The 17,590-nt window shown below is 39.6% G+C and overlaps 1 protein-coding gene across 2 annotated transcripts in view; it reads right to left on the minus strand.

Moving 5' to 3' along the window:
• NMT2 (N-myristoyltransferase 2) overlaps nucleotides 1-17,590 on the minus strand; it is a 35,369-nt gene that overhangs the window by 14,960 nt on the left and 2,819 nt on the right. Inside the window, exons 2-7 of one of the 2 annotated variants that reach the window (XM_039548760.1) lie at nucleotides 11,688-11,823; nucleotides 6,142-6,286; nucleotides 1,211-1,329; nucleotides 1,023-1,114; nucleotides 800-916; nucleotides 74-244 (exon numbers count right to left, since the gene is read on the minus strand). In XM_039548760.1, coding sequence (XP_039404694.1) covers nucleotides 74-244; nucleotides 800-916; nucleotides 1,023-1,114; nucleotides 1,211-1,329; nucleotides 6,142-6,286; nucleotides 11,688-11,823 — 780 coding nt within the window. The remainder of the gene's footprint in view (nucleotides 1-73; nucleotides 245-799; nucleotides 917-1,022; nucleotides 1,115-1,210; nucleotides 1,330-6,141; nucleotides 6,287-11,687; nucleotides 11,824-17,590) is intronic. The other variant, XM_039548761.1, reaches the window with a different exon arrangement.

The raw sequence follows: 17,590 nt of genomic DNA on the forward strand, positions 1-17,590 counted from the left end.
GACAATTACATTAAATTTTCTTAAAAATAACTGTTATAAGAACCAATACTATTAAGAACATCACCTAGGTTACCTGCAAGTGGCCACAGGTTTGGGAAGTACCACTCCAGCAGTATAAACAGCCTGAAAAATTCCTTCCAAGTTTACTCTTCTGGTTATTTCCCGAATCAGTACAGGTGCCACCCGTTTAGATCTCAGTTTCTTATGGACACACAAAAAATTGATTTCTACCATTTTCTTCACACTATAAGGACATTAAATAGTAGAAAAATTAAAGAGACTTACATATTGCAAGCTTCCATTTGTGTAACTACAGTTTTCCATACTGTGAAAGAAGAATTTGAAGTAAAATAAACCAGCCTGTGACAAAGTACATCTGCAAAAAATACTCATCTATGATACTGCGAATGCAATGGCAAATTGTGCAATATGCAAGCTATGTCTAAGGGGTTTGCAAGAGTCCTTTTCCAGAGCCCTATCAAGACTTAACTGATTGCCTTACTTTAGACGCAGAATGGCATCCAAACAATGCTATGTGGTGTCATAATGCTTTATGTTTGTCAGTGTATGAACACCTGGCCAAGAAGTCCAGCTGATCAACTACAAATGCTTTCCAGCAGGGTCAGAATATTGTATGGCATTATCTGTATCACCCATCACTAAGAAAATTCCTTAAATAAATATTAGTGTTCTTCCCCTCCTTCTCTTTTTTTAAGCTCTATATAGCAATGGATACCAGTTTAAGATTTGTTTTGTGGCATTACTCTTTTACAAATAAAAAAGTAATGGTGCATTTTACCTGTCATAAATACGAATATTTGCAGGGATGGCACTTATGAATCCTACCAGTTTTTTGTTTGAAGACACTCTAACCCCACAGTGCCATTGCGGTAACCAGCCCGGAGGACGTAATGCCCTAGAAGTGATGACAGAAATAATTACAAATTACTGCCTAAGAAGATGTAATAAAAACACTCTTCATTACACTCCAGCCAGAACAGAATGTGGAACTTGCTACTCACCACAGAAGAAATTCAGGTGAATAATCAAACCTAAACATGTTATCATCATCTTCTACGTAATTCTCATTTAACAGTGTGTATAATTCCTTCAGCTGAAAATACACACAGAAAAATCCAAAGACTTATCCACATATCAATCAGAATAAACTTGAATTATTTGAGATACATACAAAAATTGTTCTACTTACAACTTCAGCATTGCTAAGATCCAGTGTGTCCCACATAAAACCTTGTGGCAAAGAATATGGCTCTAGGCGGACATTGTCCTTATCTGGTTCAATTGCACCATGTGAAGTTATAACTTCATCTTTCGAGGGAGGAGGAAAAAAAAAAAGCCAAAAAAACGTTACATTGCCAGCTTTCCTGATAGTTCCGTAAACTGCATTTAATTAGCATCATGCATTTTCTCATAATTATGTGAGTGGAACAAGATGCTTTAAAAAATGCTGAAAAAATAAACTAGTATTATTAGTTTATGCTACTCCTCATTCTCATAGACCACATTCAGACTTATGACTGTCTCATCATAATATTTATAGATATTCACAGAACCACTCTACCTCAACTGATATCCTGTATTTCATAACACAGGACAGCAACTTATAAGCACAAGCACAGCATTTAGCCAGCCATGAGATCCACAGCCTCATCAGGAGAAACATGTACTCACAGCTAACAAGCTATGGCTCAGATCCTGTTTACCACTGACTTGAGCAGACCTGAACTGAACAGGATTACTCAGGAGCAGTGACATAGCAAAGCCAGGGCATTTAAGAGATACTGGTAGTATGTGAAATGTGTTCCTAAAATCCTACTTGAAGGTATGCTTTCTTCTCCCCTTACTTTACAGCTCCAGTCCTCAGTATACACTTAAAAACTGCAGCTGTTCCTCTTCTAAGGAGCAGCACCTACTAAATCATAGAATCATTGAGATTGGAAAAGACTTTTAAGATTAGTACAATCACTAGCCTTACACTGCCAAGCCCACCACTAAACCATGTTCCTAAGCATCATATCTATGTATCTTTTCAATACCTCCAGGGATGGTGACTCCACTACTTCCCTGGGGAGCCTCTTCCAATTCTCAACCATCCTTCAGTGAACAGATTTTTCCTAACATCCCATCTAAATCTCGTCTGGCACAACCTGAGGCCGTTTTCTCTTGTCCTTTCTCCTGTTAGCTGCCAGAAGAGGCTGACTCCCACCTCACCACAACCTCCTTTCAGGTAGCTGTACAGTGATAACGACTCCCCTGAGCCTCCTTTTCTCCAGGCTAAACAATCCCAGCTCCATCAGCCACTCCTCATCAATCTTGTGTTCCAGAACCTTCACCAGGTTTGTTGCCCTTCTCTGGATTCAGTCCAGGACCTCAATGTCTTTCTTGCAGCATTGCCCTTTAAGTCAGTAACCAGGTAACACTGTAAGCACTTTGGACCTGGTTTTCTCCCTGCATAACCTCAGCATCTTTGCAGTCCCCATGAGTTGCCTGCTGGTCCTTCAATAGCCATAAACTCTCATTTTCTTTCCTGAATTCCTCTGGTGGTGCATCTCCCCATCCATCCTCGGGCCTGCTCTATGATCTCAGGAGTTCCTGATAAGCCTTGACCAAACCAGTTGGGCAGTGAAAGGTCCCTTGATGGTAACAGGAGCTGTTGCACAGTAAAGGTGGGAGCGACACTGACTGTATCAGGATCATCATTTGCCTGAACAAGGTGGGGAACAATGGATAATCAGTTATTTCCTAATAATCGGCTATTTCCTGACAGCCTTGGAACACCATTTGCCTGAACTGTAGCCTAAGTGAAATGTTACCACTGTTACTGGATGGGGTTTTTTGGCTTTTTTTTTTCAAAAAGCAGTTACCAATGTGGGTTATGGACATGATGGAAACTTACTGATGGCTAAAGCAAATCATCTTGCAATCCTATGAAGAGTGGTCCTAAGTGAGGCCCTTTACAGTGCCCTGATTGCAGTGGGCTGCACCAGCTCTTCCCTCTGAGAGGGATGTCTCTCAGAGCTTGCAAACCCTCAAGTTTGTGATAGTCTAAAGACTTGTCAAGGATGAGGCCTATGCTGACACCCCCCACTCCTCAAGGCTCAACCCTTGCCTGTGGAGAAATGCAAGGGACTCGATGTATGCCACTTAAGGGGAATTTTTAACAGGCACCTTTGAACACATAAGCATGTAAACATCTCTGTGCCTGCGTGCATGTTGTGAGTTGACTATAGTAGGAATGCCATTATCTAGAACCTATAATTAAGTCATATACTCGTATAATTGAGCCGTTACTCTTATAATTGTAGTAAATCCTATTGAACCACTTCACAAATGTTGAATTAATGATTAAGTACTGCTAAACTCTTTTGTACCCTTATATTTTTGCACCTGTATCCTTGGCACCCTGACTCTTCTGCATCCCCAGTTTCCATGTAAATCATTCTAACTTGTTGCTAATTCTAATTTCCTATGTGTGTTTCATCTATGCAGTAAGTAATAGAGAGAACTTTGCCTTTGAACTGTTGAGTTGCACTTCCACAAACTTACATTAAAACCTGCTTGTTGCCATTATCATTGATGGTGATTCTTTAGGTGGCCCAAACCACTCATTCACAACAGTTTGAGCCAAAGTTCTGCCAGGCTGGGTTCCTTCCCCATCGGCTCATCCTTTGGCACATGGGGACAACCTATTCCTACATCTTTTCTTTCTGAAAGCACTTCCAGCCCTCCTAGACATCTTTGCCCTTCAGGACTTCCCAAGGGACTCTGTCAACCAGTCTCCTAAAAAGATCAAAGTCATCCCTCCAGAAGCCCAAGGTGGCAGTTCTGCTGACCCCCTCCTTACTTCTCTGACAATCAAAAATTCTATCATTTCATGATCACTGGGCCCAAGACGGCCTCCAACCAGGACACCACCCACAAGTTCTCACTTTTCATGAACAACAGGTCTAGGAGAGCACCATCCCTAGTTGGCTCACTCGTCAACTGCCAGGAATTTCCCTTCCACACACTCCAGGAACCTCTAAACTGTCTCTCCTCAGCTGTACCGTATTTCCAGCAGACACCTGGTACATTGAAGTCCCCATGAGAACAACAGCTAGTGACTGTGAGACTTCTGCCAGATGTTTAAAGAATATTTCATCTGCCTCTTCATCCTGGTTGGGAGGTCTAGAACTGACTCACACCATGGTATCTGCCCTGCTGGCCTTCCCCCTGATTCTTACCCATAAACACAACCGTATAGTCACCATCATCAAACTACACAGTGAAATGGTCCTTTGAGTGAATTTTTCCAAATGATGCTTAGTCCTGACGAATAGTTATGGCCTGCCATGCTGTTTGGAAGGTCATAATTATTAGCATCTTTAAGCAAACTCTGAAAAGAACCAACAGCCCAGATATTACTGCCACTATATGGCAGGCTTGGCATAACTAAAGGACCTATTGCTAACAATTTTAACTTGAACACAGGAGGATTCTGAAGTAAATTTAATGCAAAGATCCCAACAACATTTTCTTGAATTGACAGATCGTTTTTTCCACCTAAACACATAAAGCGTATCAACTAGCAATGACTTCCCAATCTGTTCATTCAGCAGATAAAGAAAAGCTGAAAAAAACATCTGCGGGATTAAGAAGAAATTCATAGACGCTGTTGGACAAAACCTTGCTGACCAAATTCAACAAAGCATATTTCTACTGAACAACACTAACAAATAATTTTCTGAGCCACTCTATGGGCTTTCTTAGACTGGCAAGTGACAGACTCATCTCTATCTAAGTGATGTAAGATACATTGATTAGCCTGAACTGAACTCCTGGAACTACTATGCAGACACCTGAACTAGTTCTGAAAAAGCTTGATTATAGAGCATTTTTTGATTTACACATCAACTTATTTTGGCTAGGATCTTCCTCCACTTAGGCTGGATTGCTGTTGACATTACAACCATTACTTTATTTGGATAGAATTTGTATACAGAAAAGCCATGGCAGGTCAATTCAATCCAATCTGGGTGAAAATACAGGGACTCTGCTCTGGACTTCTCTACGCAAGAAAAGTCAGGAAGAAATGACATAATTGTGGGTTAAGCTTTAGCCACGGATTAATGTGAAATGCTGCCTGTGGAGAGAGAGTGAGCAGAGTTGCTCCTGTGCTTTAGACTTTACCTTATTTCTGCTTATTCTATACCAGTCTCCAGGGCAATGGAGAGAAACTTGCAGGATAGAACAATGCCAGCTACTGTCCTGAGAATGTTTTACTTGTGGGGCCCCCAAGTTATGTTCACATTGAAAAGCTACAACTGCTTAACTTGAAGATAATGAAAGCGAAAAAGAAGGTTCAGAAAGCAAAGCAAAACCCACAAGATGGTCAGCAACTACTTTCTCCAACAATGAGAAGATTTTAACCATGTTATCAGGGACCAGATCAATATAAAAAATAACTTGCCAAATTCATTACAAATTTAAAGGCAAGGAGAGATCACCTCATTATCTCACTTGGAATCAAGACCAGAAAACAATCTGAGAAAGCATGTCTTCAAGGTAGTGTACATTGTGGAGGAGAACATGAACACATAGCAGAGAAAGAGTCTGTGTATCAGACAAGTACCATTATCCACTTAAAGCTGTATGAAAACAGTGCAACCATAGGTAGGAGAGTCATTATTTCTGTGATAGCAAATCCATCTATTGAAAAAAAATTTTAATGAAGTATAAATAAACTATCAAAACAAACAAACAAAAAACTTTACTCTTTGTCACCACTTAAGAGTTCTTCTCCTAAAGTGGAAAAGATTTCTATGTTTTATTCAAGATTTCAGACCTAAAATATACAAAAGAATGTTATTTCAATAGCATTTCCCATTTTTACAGAGGTCATCAGAATGAGATTTATTATGAGATTTATTAACACTGTATCTTGTTGTATATTATCTGTGGGGAAGACAAGCACTTCCCTAGAAAACATCAAGAATTCCACATAAATGACACAAAAGACTAAGGATCCCTACCACACACAGTCCAACTTTATAACCGTTCTAGAGAACATGTCACAGAGCTGGCACACATTTCTTTAGTGATCATAAGACAGATCTTTCACACAGATCCAGTTAAACTTACTAAGTTTAGGTACAGGTTGCGTATCCCAAAACTGGTATTTACGTTTGGTAGCCTCATCAATATTCTTTGCTGGGCCTTGGCATGCAGAGAGCAGCTCCATCGCTCTCTGGATGTCTTGAAGCTTCTGCATTGGAATGGCTGGATTCTGCACACATAGACAAATAGAATAGGAAGCTTATTGAGTACATCTACTTTGTGAATAGTTGTACAAACGTTCATTTCTTTTACTGTTACCTACTCTTACATGTACTTTTCTCATCATGGCTAGTTTCGGTACAACGTTTGTAGACAGGAGGGTGGAAAAAAGTTAGGTGGGCAACAGGCAAGCAACTTCACAAAACAATTAACAGTTTTGAGTAGCATTTTCATTTAACCAAGAAACATCGACATTTTTAACACAAATATAGCAGCATTAAGGCAGAATACTGTACTGCAATAACAAATGCTTCTTATATTCCCTGTTCCCCTGGTAAAATACAACAAAATACCAAAAAAAGAGTCGGTTTAGGTATTTAACAATAAAGGTACCATTGGTACACATGGAGTTGTTTCAAGTTGCACTTTACACATACAGTATAAATATTTAAATTCTCTCTGGTTAAGCAGTACCTGAAGGTGCACTGATGTGCTACAAATACCTGGTTTTTAACCTTAGTTATACTGCCTTGTATTTGCTTGCAATAATTAGAGCAGATAACCCCTTTCTGCATCATACATGGAGGAGTTAACCATCTTGCTGCTAATGTCAACTGTGCCAACACTGATAACTAAAGACAATTTAAACTGAAGCAGACATACATAAAATAAACCCACTTTCCACTTAGAAGTCGAAAAATCTTTATAGAAAACTTATTTTAAAAGCATAAACCCAAGTGTTTCTACATTGATCTGTTAAACCCTCACTTTTGATCACTCTGAGTAAATGTAACAGAAATAAGAATTTTTCCTGCAAAGGACAGTACAGAAGAATAATGGTAACAGACCTCTGAATCTAAAGGGATTTTTCCCTCTCTCCTTTAAAATCTGTTTGGTTTTTTTTGTTATCTTCCTAATGGTAAGTCCTGTTCTGAGGCATACCAACAGCATGCTTGTGCTCAGGTTTCCCTAGACTGCAGTGCAATAATCCATCTGAAAGAATAGTCTCAAATGCACTGGAAAATTTTAAGCAATTCTGCACAGAGATTTCAAGCCAGACTTTTTTTTTTTTACTGAAGAGCGATGGATTACTATTTCCATATTTCACTTTCTTTCTAAGACTCATGTGTTGAAAAAACACCATAAAATAAATGTAATAATGATGATAAAGCTTAATTTGGGTGATCAGCCTCTGGTATCCTCTATCACAAAAGGAGTAAAACTCTGTGCCTGGAGCTCAAGCAGCCCATCATTTACTGTTTATAATAAACACTTTTATTATCTAAATTAATGAAAGAAAATGCCTAATATTTAAGTATTGCAAATTTCACCTGTAACTGTGCCTTAAACACCTGTCAACCAAGTAACTGTGAATTAACATATTTACACACTTTAGAGCTACACTGTTCCAGCCTAAAAAGCCTATCTTATTTCTAGATCAGGATAACAGAGACATAAATTACTAATGCCATTAGATAAATTCAGAAATCTCATCATGAGAGAACATAATGAAATCACACATAAATGTTTTAAAGTCTCTAATATGTCTTCTACATTAAAAAAGCAGAAAATCTAAAAAAAAAAAAGGTCCTAAGAAAGTCTTACTAGCAAAATAGTAAAGTAAGAAGTTAATGTTCTACTAAACAGACCATGGCTAGGGACATCAGGAGGAATACCCTTTAATTTCAAAACATTCAGAGATTGGCCTGACTAAGAAGTTTACTTTCAACACTTTCTGTTTTCCTTTAATAGAAAGCAAGGAAAACCTACACAGAACTTCATATAAATTAGAAAAACAAAAACCAGCTCTTTTGTTTAATTTCAATTTAGGGCAAATATCTCTTCATAGCACAAGATGGCCCTGTTGTGCAATGGGGCTGAGGTATAATATGGTATTTTTGTCTCAGTTTTGTTGATGACCTCAGGCCTTTGATGTTCCTGTGCACTGTAGCAGTCTGTGAGACTCCCATTAACCACAGCAGGAGAAAAAGTTAGGGACTGTTGAGTAAACTAATCATGCACAGGTCCCTGAAAACAGACCAAATGCATGTGAGGGTGCTGAGGGAACTGGCTTATGTTAGTGCAACTAACATCTATTAAGTTTAAAATAGCAACTAGTGGAAGTTTCCTATAAATGGATAAAAGGAAATGTCACACCCATTTTCAAGAATGCAAGGGAGAGGATTTTGAGGACTCAGGGGTCAATATTGTTTAATGATCTGGACTTGACAAAGAGCACTTTCTCTGCAAGTGCACAGATGATACCTAGCTGGGAAGAATGGTTGATATGCTGGACCACAGAGCAGCTATTCAAAGCTACTTTGACAAGCTGGAAACAGAAACTTAATCAGTTTGACAAAGGCAAATGCAAAGTCCTCCATCTGGGTTAGAAAAAGACCATGCAAAGGCAGAGGCCCGCATGGACTGGCTAGAAGGCAGCTTTGAAGAAAAGAACTTGGAGGTCCTGGTAGGCAGAGGGCTGAACATGAGCCAGCAGACTGCTGGCCAGCAACAGACAGCTGCATACTCAGTAGTACCAGTAAGACTGGCCAGGAAGTCTTCCCCTTTATCTGGCACCCCCGAGGTCACATCTTACCGTTTGGGGTTCTCCATTACAAGGAGAACATTGACAGAGTGTTGCAGGTTCACTGGAGGGCACCAAGATAAATGGGGGGCTGAAGCACATCACACACAAAGAGAAGATGAGAGACCTTGGTTTGTTCATCCTTAAGAAGAGGAGGTTGGGGGAGTAGGAGAAATCTTATTACTGCCTAATGGGAGGGCATAAAGAAGGCTGAACCAAATCTTTTCAGACAAGCACAATGATGGCACAAGAAACAAAGGAGACAAGTTGCAAACCGGTAAAATCCATTTAGATATAAGGAATTACTATTTTTTTAACCAAAACTGTAGTCAAACACTGGAATAAGTTACAGACAAAGATCGTGGAGTCTCCATCCTTGGAGACCTAGACTCTGATCTAGGCCTGAGCAAACTGGTCTAGCTGGATCTGCTCTAAGCAGGAGGTTGGTCAAAAAACCTTCACATGTCCCTTCCAATCTGTTATTCTGTAGCTAGACTGTGTAGGCCACTAGTGTCTACAATAATGACTGATAATATTGCAGATACAGCGAACTTTCTTTGTGGCAGTGTGGATAGTCTACATCACTGGAACTTGACACAGGGAGAGATGGAAGTCTTGTGAGACGGGCAGTGAAGTGTCCCCAAGGTCACAGTAAGGATACAATGGTAACAAGCATTTATTGCTATGATTACACTCACACCAGTGTTCAAAAGGTCTACTATCACTACTATCACATATAAGGAAGGCAGAAGCCAAGGAGACTCACTGTTCTGCTTTACTCATCTCCAGACTGGTACATGCGTTTACAAACTCATGTGACATCAAAATCCTTTTTCAAAATCATTTTCAATGAGTTCAGGGGCCCCACTGAGTTCTACCTGATGATCCTGCATATATTCTCTTAAAGGTAAGGTGTACAGTGTCATTCTCCTCTGAAATATGCTCTTTTCAACCAAGAGCAAGCAAATGCTAAAAGCCTGTTACCTACAATAAATTTTACATAGCACAAGGAATACAAAATCCAAATATTACTTGAGTGGCAGACAAAATAAGTATATTTTTCCACACTGATCCAGATCAGCAGTCTAAGATGCTTTAAAAAAATCTAAAACAGAATAGTCGTCTAAGATAGACCCGCAAAACAGCAGAGAAGGCAAAATAACTCCCCAGTCAATGCTGATGCATTTGTGGCTAGAGGAAAGTGGAAGCCATATAAGAAGAGTAAAGTGGTTTAGCTGCCTAGAGCTTGAAAGAAAGACTTCTATAAGAACTTTTTTCTTATGCCAATAAAATAGAAAATTTTATAACATTGCTAACAGACTGACTAAACTTCTTGTGTCAGTAAAATAATCATGAACAGTGCCACTCCAAGTATACAACTTAGAACAAGGATCGGCTTCCACATTTGCTCAACACATCACATCAGAGAAATGGTGTGCAAGACTACAAGGTGCAGGACTAAAATCTTGCACATGAAAACAAAAAAACCATGAAGCAGCTTCCTCAATTAGATGCAACATATGGAACAGTAAGCTTGGTCAGCAGAAAATCAAGGAACTCACAGGATACCACAGCAATTAACTATGCCTTAATGTTAACATGAAAATTTACCTCATGCCAGTTGTAAGAGTGTGAAGTTCCTTGCATTTGTGAAGTTCCTGAGAGCATTGATGAAAAACTTCCTTCAAGTGCTGTCTAATTTGTTTTATACTCTGACACCAGCACAACCAGGAGATTTGCAGTCTTCCTGTATTACCAGTTCATGACACGTGTTTTACACAAAGGCGGTATCAAAAACATGTGGCAAAGAAGTACTCAAGATCTCTCTACATATTATAAAGTGTCCCCTGTGCCAAATGTGCCCATTCAAAGCAATCAGGGTAACACAGAGAAGATCTAAAGGGACAACACAAAAATCTATCACTATGCCAATGAGCCAGAACACAACTTTTTTCCCCCTAAAATTAGTTGGTGGCCCCAATGTACTTGACAAATCTTACAGGATGAAGATTACTGTTGGTACAATGGTGTAAAATTCTCCGCAGTAATCTGATAAAGCAAATATAACTACCTCAATATGCTCAATGGTCCATAGACTTAAGTTTTACAAACTTTAGTTCTCGGACTCAGATTTTTCTTGAGATAAAAGCTGTATGCTGAAAAGCCACCACAACACGTTATTCACTGCTCATTCAGAACATGATAGACAAATGCACACACACAATGCTATTTTATCATAAAATCCACAAGGACTGTACGTTCCCTCAAGTAATTCTGCTTTCTTAATTATAGTGGAGGCCTTTCCAAGCAAAAGAAGTTTCTTCAGCCTGTATCTTCATGTTTGAGATTACTGCGTTGCTGCTTACTTGCCCCAAAGAGACTGCTTAGCACAGCAGGCCCACCTTCCCTCCTGCTGCTGCTGCTGAGAGAGCTTTATGCTGCACAAGTGACCAAAACTGCACTAAGCCAAGTTAGATGGTGGCTAAAAACTAAAGGCCATTCATCAAATACAAAATCTATTTAAAAGCATTACCACCGCAGATTATGATTCCGTGCAACGAGGCTGTCACTAGCCCGAGTTCTAACTGCTCAAAGAGAAAGACAAAACAACTCCTCCCCTGCCTTTCTCACAGTACACCACCGTGGTGGTGACAACAGCTCTGAAAACACCAGGTCTTGCCTTGCTTCTGTCTGATCAGGACAGGAACCATTTGCTTAATTTTCACACACTAAGGCAGAACTACCAACTTGCTTTTACAACAAGCGACACGCAAATTAAAATTAAATTAGAAAGCAAGCACAAATTAAAACAGAACCAGGCTCTCACTTTTGAAGGCTGTTGAATTTTAATCTCCTGGGAGTCAGATGCAGAATCTGATTTGGTGCCTCCAGAATTTGGTTTCTCCTTTTTTCTCTTCTGCTTCTTTTTCTTCTTCTTCGCTCCCAAATCCCCTCCAGGACTTCTGCCAGAGATTCAAAGAATGTGCAATGAGAAAAATCAATACCACTGAGTCTAAAATTTTTAAAAAGTTAAATATGGAAAACCCAGCAATTTGATATGAAAAATCTAACAGTAATTTGAACGTGAAAAAAAGGCAGCGGAAAGAAAGGAAGGAAGGGGGAAACTGAGAGCATTGATGAAAAACTTCCTTCAAGTGCTGTCTAGTTTGTTTTATACTCTGACACCAGCACAACCAGGCATTTTGACATACTCATGTCAAATTGTGACACTACATAGGAGCCAGCTCTTCTTCAGACTGTTACCCAGCACAAACACAAAACAACCAAATTCAACAGTTTGGAGGAACACAGGAAAGTAACCTCCTTGGAAACTCAGTAACTACTAGTGGCCCAATACTTTTTCCCCTTCATGCTGAACCATGAGGCACATCTGAATTTGAGAAGAATCCAGGTGAAAACATTCTGTTTTCAGGAAATCTTGTTTGTAACTTAAGTGGCAATGAAAGTCTTGCTGAAATCCCAGTAAGAGACAACATAAAACTAACCAAATATTTGTGCTTTGAAACAATAAGCACAAAGGGGTTAACTTTAATTAAAAAGCCCCAACAACAAAGTAAACATTGCACTTGCAGATTCTGATATATTTTTACTATTGATAATATAAGTTCTTTCTTCTTAAAGGAGATTTAACAAATAATTGAGATATAGAAACAAGATTAGATGAGAATTTGCAAAGTGTGGGTGGGATGTGTTGGCAACTCTCAGACAGAAGAAAAATACAGAGGCAATGAGTCAGTTAACACTAACTTGTCTTCAAGAGGCTAATCCCTCAGCAAAACCATATGCAAATAATGGAACTGAAGACAGATATCTAGAGTTTGGAGGGCTTGGGTGTTCTTCACTGGAAAAGAAAAAAGTCAGTGCAACAAACAATTGTTTCTTTTAATCCTGGAGGGGGGAAAACCCCAGTTATCATACTGACAAACAAAAAGAAAGAAAACTCAGAAGAACATAACTAAAGTTATTAAGATCAACACATTTGCAAGGAGCATATTATTTGCTGTAACGCGCTCACTTTCAAGATTATGATGACAAGTCTTAGCACCTATACCTTGTCTGAGCTGATGTTGTCAAGAAAACACCCTCCCTCCAGCTGGGAGGCCCAAAGTCTGCTATTAACCAAACAATGCAACTAAGCAAAGACTGATTTTTGTCAGATCATTACTGGACTTTAGAATAGTCTGTAGGGAAAGATCAATCTCAAGAAGCCCTTAACATTCAAAGTTACACTGGGTAACACTCCCAGAAAGAGAGAGTTGTAAATGTCGCAGCCTCTAGAACAAGACCAAGTTCTTACTCAATGGACAGCAGTAGAGAGACCAAACACACTGGAGAGATAAAAGAGTTTGATTTACTAGAAGGCTGCAGAAACAAAAGATGGACTTGAGTAAGTGACACAGGGAGAAAACCGTTTGTTGCAGAATAAGCATATTGCCTTACCACCTACATGATCCACAATGAATCACAATTTCATTGAATCATAGCACTTAGGTTGGAAAACACCTTTAAGATCATTGAGCCCACCATTAACCCAAGTTCACCTCCAAACCATACCCCTCAGTGCCACATCTACACACGTCTTTTCAATACCCCCAAGGATGGTGACTCAGCCACTTCCCTGGGGAGCCTTTACCAATGTTCAACAACCCCTTCAGTGAAGATATTTTTCATCGTATTCCATCTAAATCTCCCCTGGTGCAAGTTGAGGCCATTTTCTCCAGTCCTGTCACTTTTTACCTGGGAGAAGAGGCTGACCCTCACCCGGCTACAACCTCCTTTCAGGTAGTTGTAGAGAGCAATGAGGCCCCCCTGAACCTCCTTTTCTCCAGGTTAAACCACCCCAGTTCCCTCAGCCGTTCCTCACAAGGCTTACTCTTCAGCCCCTTTACCAGCCTTACAACCCTTCTCTGGACATGCTCCAGCACCAGTTTTGAGGGCAGTGAAAGGGTCAAAACTGAACCCAGGATATACCAGTCCAAGTACAAGGGTACGATCACTGTCCTGGTCCTGCTGGCCACACTCTGTCTCATACACGCCAGGATGCCATTGGCCTTCTTGGTCACCTGGGCACAGTACTGACTCTCCAATTAAGATAATAAAATTTACATCTATCTGAAGGCCTGTATACCAAGCTGACATTTTGCACAGAATTTAAACCCAGAACAGACCCAAAAGCCTGGCAAGAGGTTATAAATACAAAAGAGTAAAACCACACACATGTATACAAGACCTAGGACTTCACCACCTCTATCTGGCAAAATTGAGATAAAAATATTAGGGAAAGTGATTTAATCTTTGCTCAGTTCATTTAATGAGGTATTTTTTTACTTTCTGCAACTGTCCACAAACTTGTCTTTCCCTCTAACACCTCACATAAAACAAACAAATGATGCCACCATGTCCCTGAACTGGCTCCCAAGGGCTTCCGTGTTGAACATCAGGCTATTCAGAGTTCCAGCAAACCCTGTTCCTGAACAGACACCCTCAGCAGGCACTGAGTCCCGAGCTGCAGCTGTGCAGTTCACTTGTCTTCTTGTCTTTCAGGAGGATCTGGCATCACATACACCACAGGGCAATTTTGCTCACTAGGATTACTTGAGGGTCAATGTTTACTTAGTTTGGTGAAATAATGAACAATTGTACTAAGAAAAAAGTTTGGCAGCTATGGAAAAAAATCAGCTTTGCCCAGCTTTACTAATGTTATCCCCAGTCAAACCATACTTCTACCAGGACAATCTTAGTTTTTTCTTTGACCAATTCAAGACCTTTTTTATACAGAAATGCATATTCTTCAGCTGGGAAAGAAGGAAGACAGAAGTGAATTGCTGTAAAATATATGTGGCGTTTAAAACTACACTACTTGCCTTTTAATTTTTTTTTTTTTTAATCTTCCAAAATCCCAGTCCTTAGTTTATGACCTTCAGGTTTAAATCTTTCACACTGGCCATTGCAAAATAAATACCGGTATCTTTTTCTGACAGGTTATCCAGGGATCATTCCAACCAGTTATTTACGCACAGTCTCCTGCTTGGGTCAGTTTATTTTTTACTGTTACAGTCCACACAATGTAAAAAGAGGATTTAAATAGAGTTCTACTCATCCTACTATTTAGGCACGCTTGCTACCCAGATATTTGGCAGCAGGCAGTGCACAGGAACTTCTACTCAGTAAACAGGTTTGTCCAACACAAGTTAGAACCAGAGATATCAAGCAAATTAGGGCAGAAGCAAAACCAAAACATCTCAGGATTTTTTGTCCTTTTCACACTCTGCCTTGAAAAGAACTGAAAGGCTCTAAAACTGGGAGTGAGAATGGCTTGGAAGGGAGGAACTTTGTTGCTCAACTTGTAGTAATTGCACTGGACTTAACAGCACAAAGGATATGCAAAGGTAACAAGATTAAAACCAAAGGCTCCTATTAAAAGCTTCTCTCTGACATTCTTATGTGCTGCCTAAGATCTGAGTTCTCCTCTGTCTGGTCAAATACACCTATATGATGACACTCAGAAGCTGGGAAAAAAAAAGTTTCCCATTTAAGAGTGAAATCTCTTTTTCCAAACTAGCCTGCTAGTGTAAAGTGACACAACTCTGAGCACAGGTCCCACGTGGGAAGCAGAAAAACAATACAGAACTCAGGGTGCTGCCACATAAAGTTGGCAGGTCAGGAAACACGACCTTTTCATGCATCAGACAACACATCTGCCCCGGTCCAGCCTGCCACATAAACCACAGCAGAATATACCAAGAAAACCATTCAGTGTTAGACTTGGGGAAGATTTTGACTGTGTCAGTCTAGGAGACGTGCTTATACCACGAGAACTTTATTGACAGGAGGGCAAGTCTATACACAGAGGTTCAACTATATGTAAGTACAGGCACAGTCTAAGATATTTTTAACTGCACCTACAATGACAATTTTGTCAGTCTGATGAATAAGAAAAAGGTGAGGCCAGCATAAAAGTGACATGCAAATCAAAATTCAGTTGAGGCAAAAGAAGGGTCAAAAGACCTTATTCTGCCCCAGACAGACTTAACCTTGCCCCAGAAACAGGCTGTGGATAGGACTCTGAGATAGACACTTAGGCCTACAGTTTTATGATTTTGTCTGCAAGTCACAAATGCAAGCCCATGATCCCACCCACATACCTTTCCACTTATGTACACACATCTGGTGTTTTGCATAGATGTGGAAAAAAAACCCTTTTGCTTTTCCCTGCATGTGGTGGTGTTTTGGTTGGGTTGGGTTTTTTTAAACTGAAAAATGGGAATACTTACTGCATTTGGGGAGAAGTGTGGAAAAGGTGGAGAAACTTACTTTATGAGGCTCAGAGCAAATCCATGAAAAGCTGAGATGGAAAAATCAGGAGGAGCGCGACAATTAACCTGTTCAAGTGGTCAAACTGTTTTGGCTCCCTTGGTTTGAGATTATCTTTCTCACTAATTGTCATTTTAATTTCCTGTTTGAATACTAAATTCGGCTTTAGCAGAAACAGCCTTTTGTAATATCAACATCTGTTTTAAGTTACATGGAATGGTAATCTTAAGTTAGCGATTTCTCAAATTTAAAACCAAACATATACTTCAGATGTTTATTTTTAAACTGCAATGGCCTGTGTGGGGTTCTTGCCTTCACAGTACTTCTCTCTCTGTGAGTGAGGCTGCAAAGCTACATTTCTGAAGACGTTACACAGATCTTTTTGATCACAAAAATCAGGTCTCATGTATATGGACAAAACCTCAAAAAATTTCAAAGCAGTATTATTTATACTGGGGCTGTCCTTGATTCATAAAGAAAATGGAGGTTTAGGTGCAAAAGGCTTTCTCATTGCTGTGTAAAACTACCACCACTCCAAGACAATACAGAAAGGTCCTGACCAGAAGGGTCCATGCCCTTCAAATTCCACTTACTAACAAACTACCATTACAAAGCATCTCTCTGCATGAAGATTTAATTTGTATACATTTCGATACTTAAAAATGCAAGGTTTTTAGCAAGAAAACCTAGCAGCAATAGGTTAATACCTTAAACGCTAACCCAAGCAGTATTCCCCAGATCTCCATGTTTCCTCTGCCTCCCCCTTCAAGTCTGTACTCCAAGATGTAAAACTCACCTGCTAAAACCAAGCACTGCTTCCACTACCTTAAAAATATTTCTTTTTTAAATCTAAAAGTAGTATTCATTATAAAGTTGGCCTTTTTTAACAATAATCACGGGGTATACTACTAAAACATTCAAAGCAAATAATTTGTGCGGGCTGGAGGAGTTGTTTAAAGGTCATACCTTTTTCTCATCTGTTTACTAAATGTTTTGTGCCCAAGGCCTTTCTGGAAATGAGCATAAGGAGCTATTTAGAATGAACTGAGACACCTTATAAGGCTGGGCTTAGCAGGGTGGATCCAGGTGCAACAAATACATTTTTTCTACATACACACTAAAAAAGATATTTTGTAAACCACACTATTACAATACAGAACAAATACAGCATAATGCATCCAGCAGGAACAAACTACAGAATAGGAAAACAGTAATGAGTCACACAACATACATAATCCTGCATCTAAAAAACAGGAGCAGAATCAGAGGACAAAGACATTCGCACAGTTGAGAGCTATAAAATGGTTATTTTCTGCTGCACTCATTCAATGCTCAGGCACATCAAAAACATGCAAATTAAAAGAAAACAACCCAACAACAGAAAAGTCATATATA

This window comes from Corvus cornix, chromosome 2, assembly GCF_000738735.6.
Source record: "Corvus cornix cornix isolate S_Up_H32 chromosome 2, ASM73873v5, whole genome shotgun sequence".
Classification (NCBI taxonomy): Eukaryota; Metazoa; Chordata; class Aves; order Passeriformes; family Corvidae; genus Corvus; species Corvus cornix.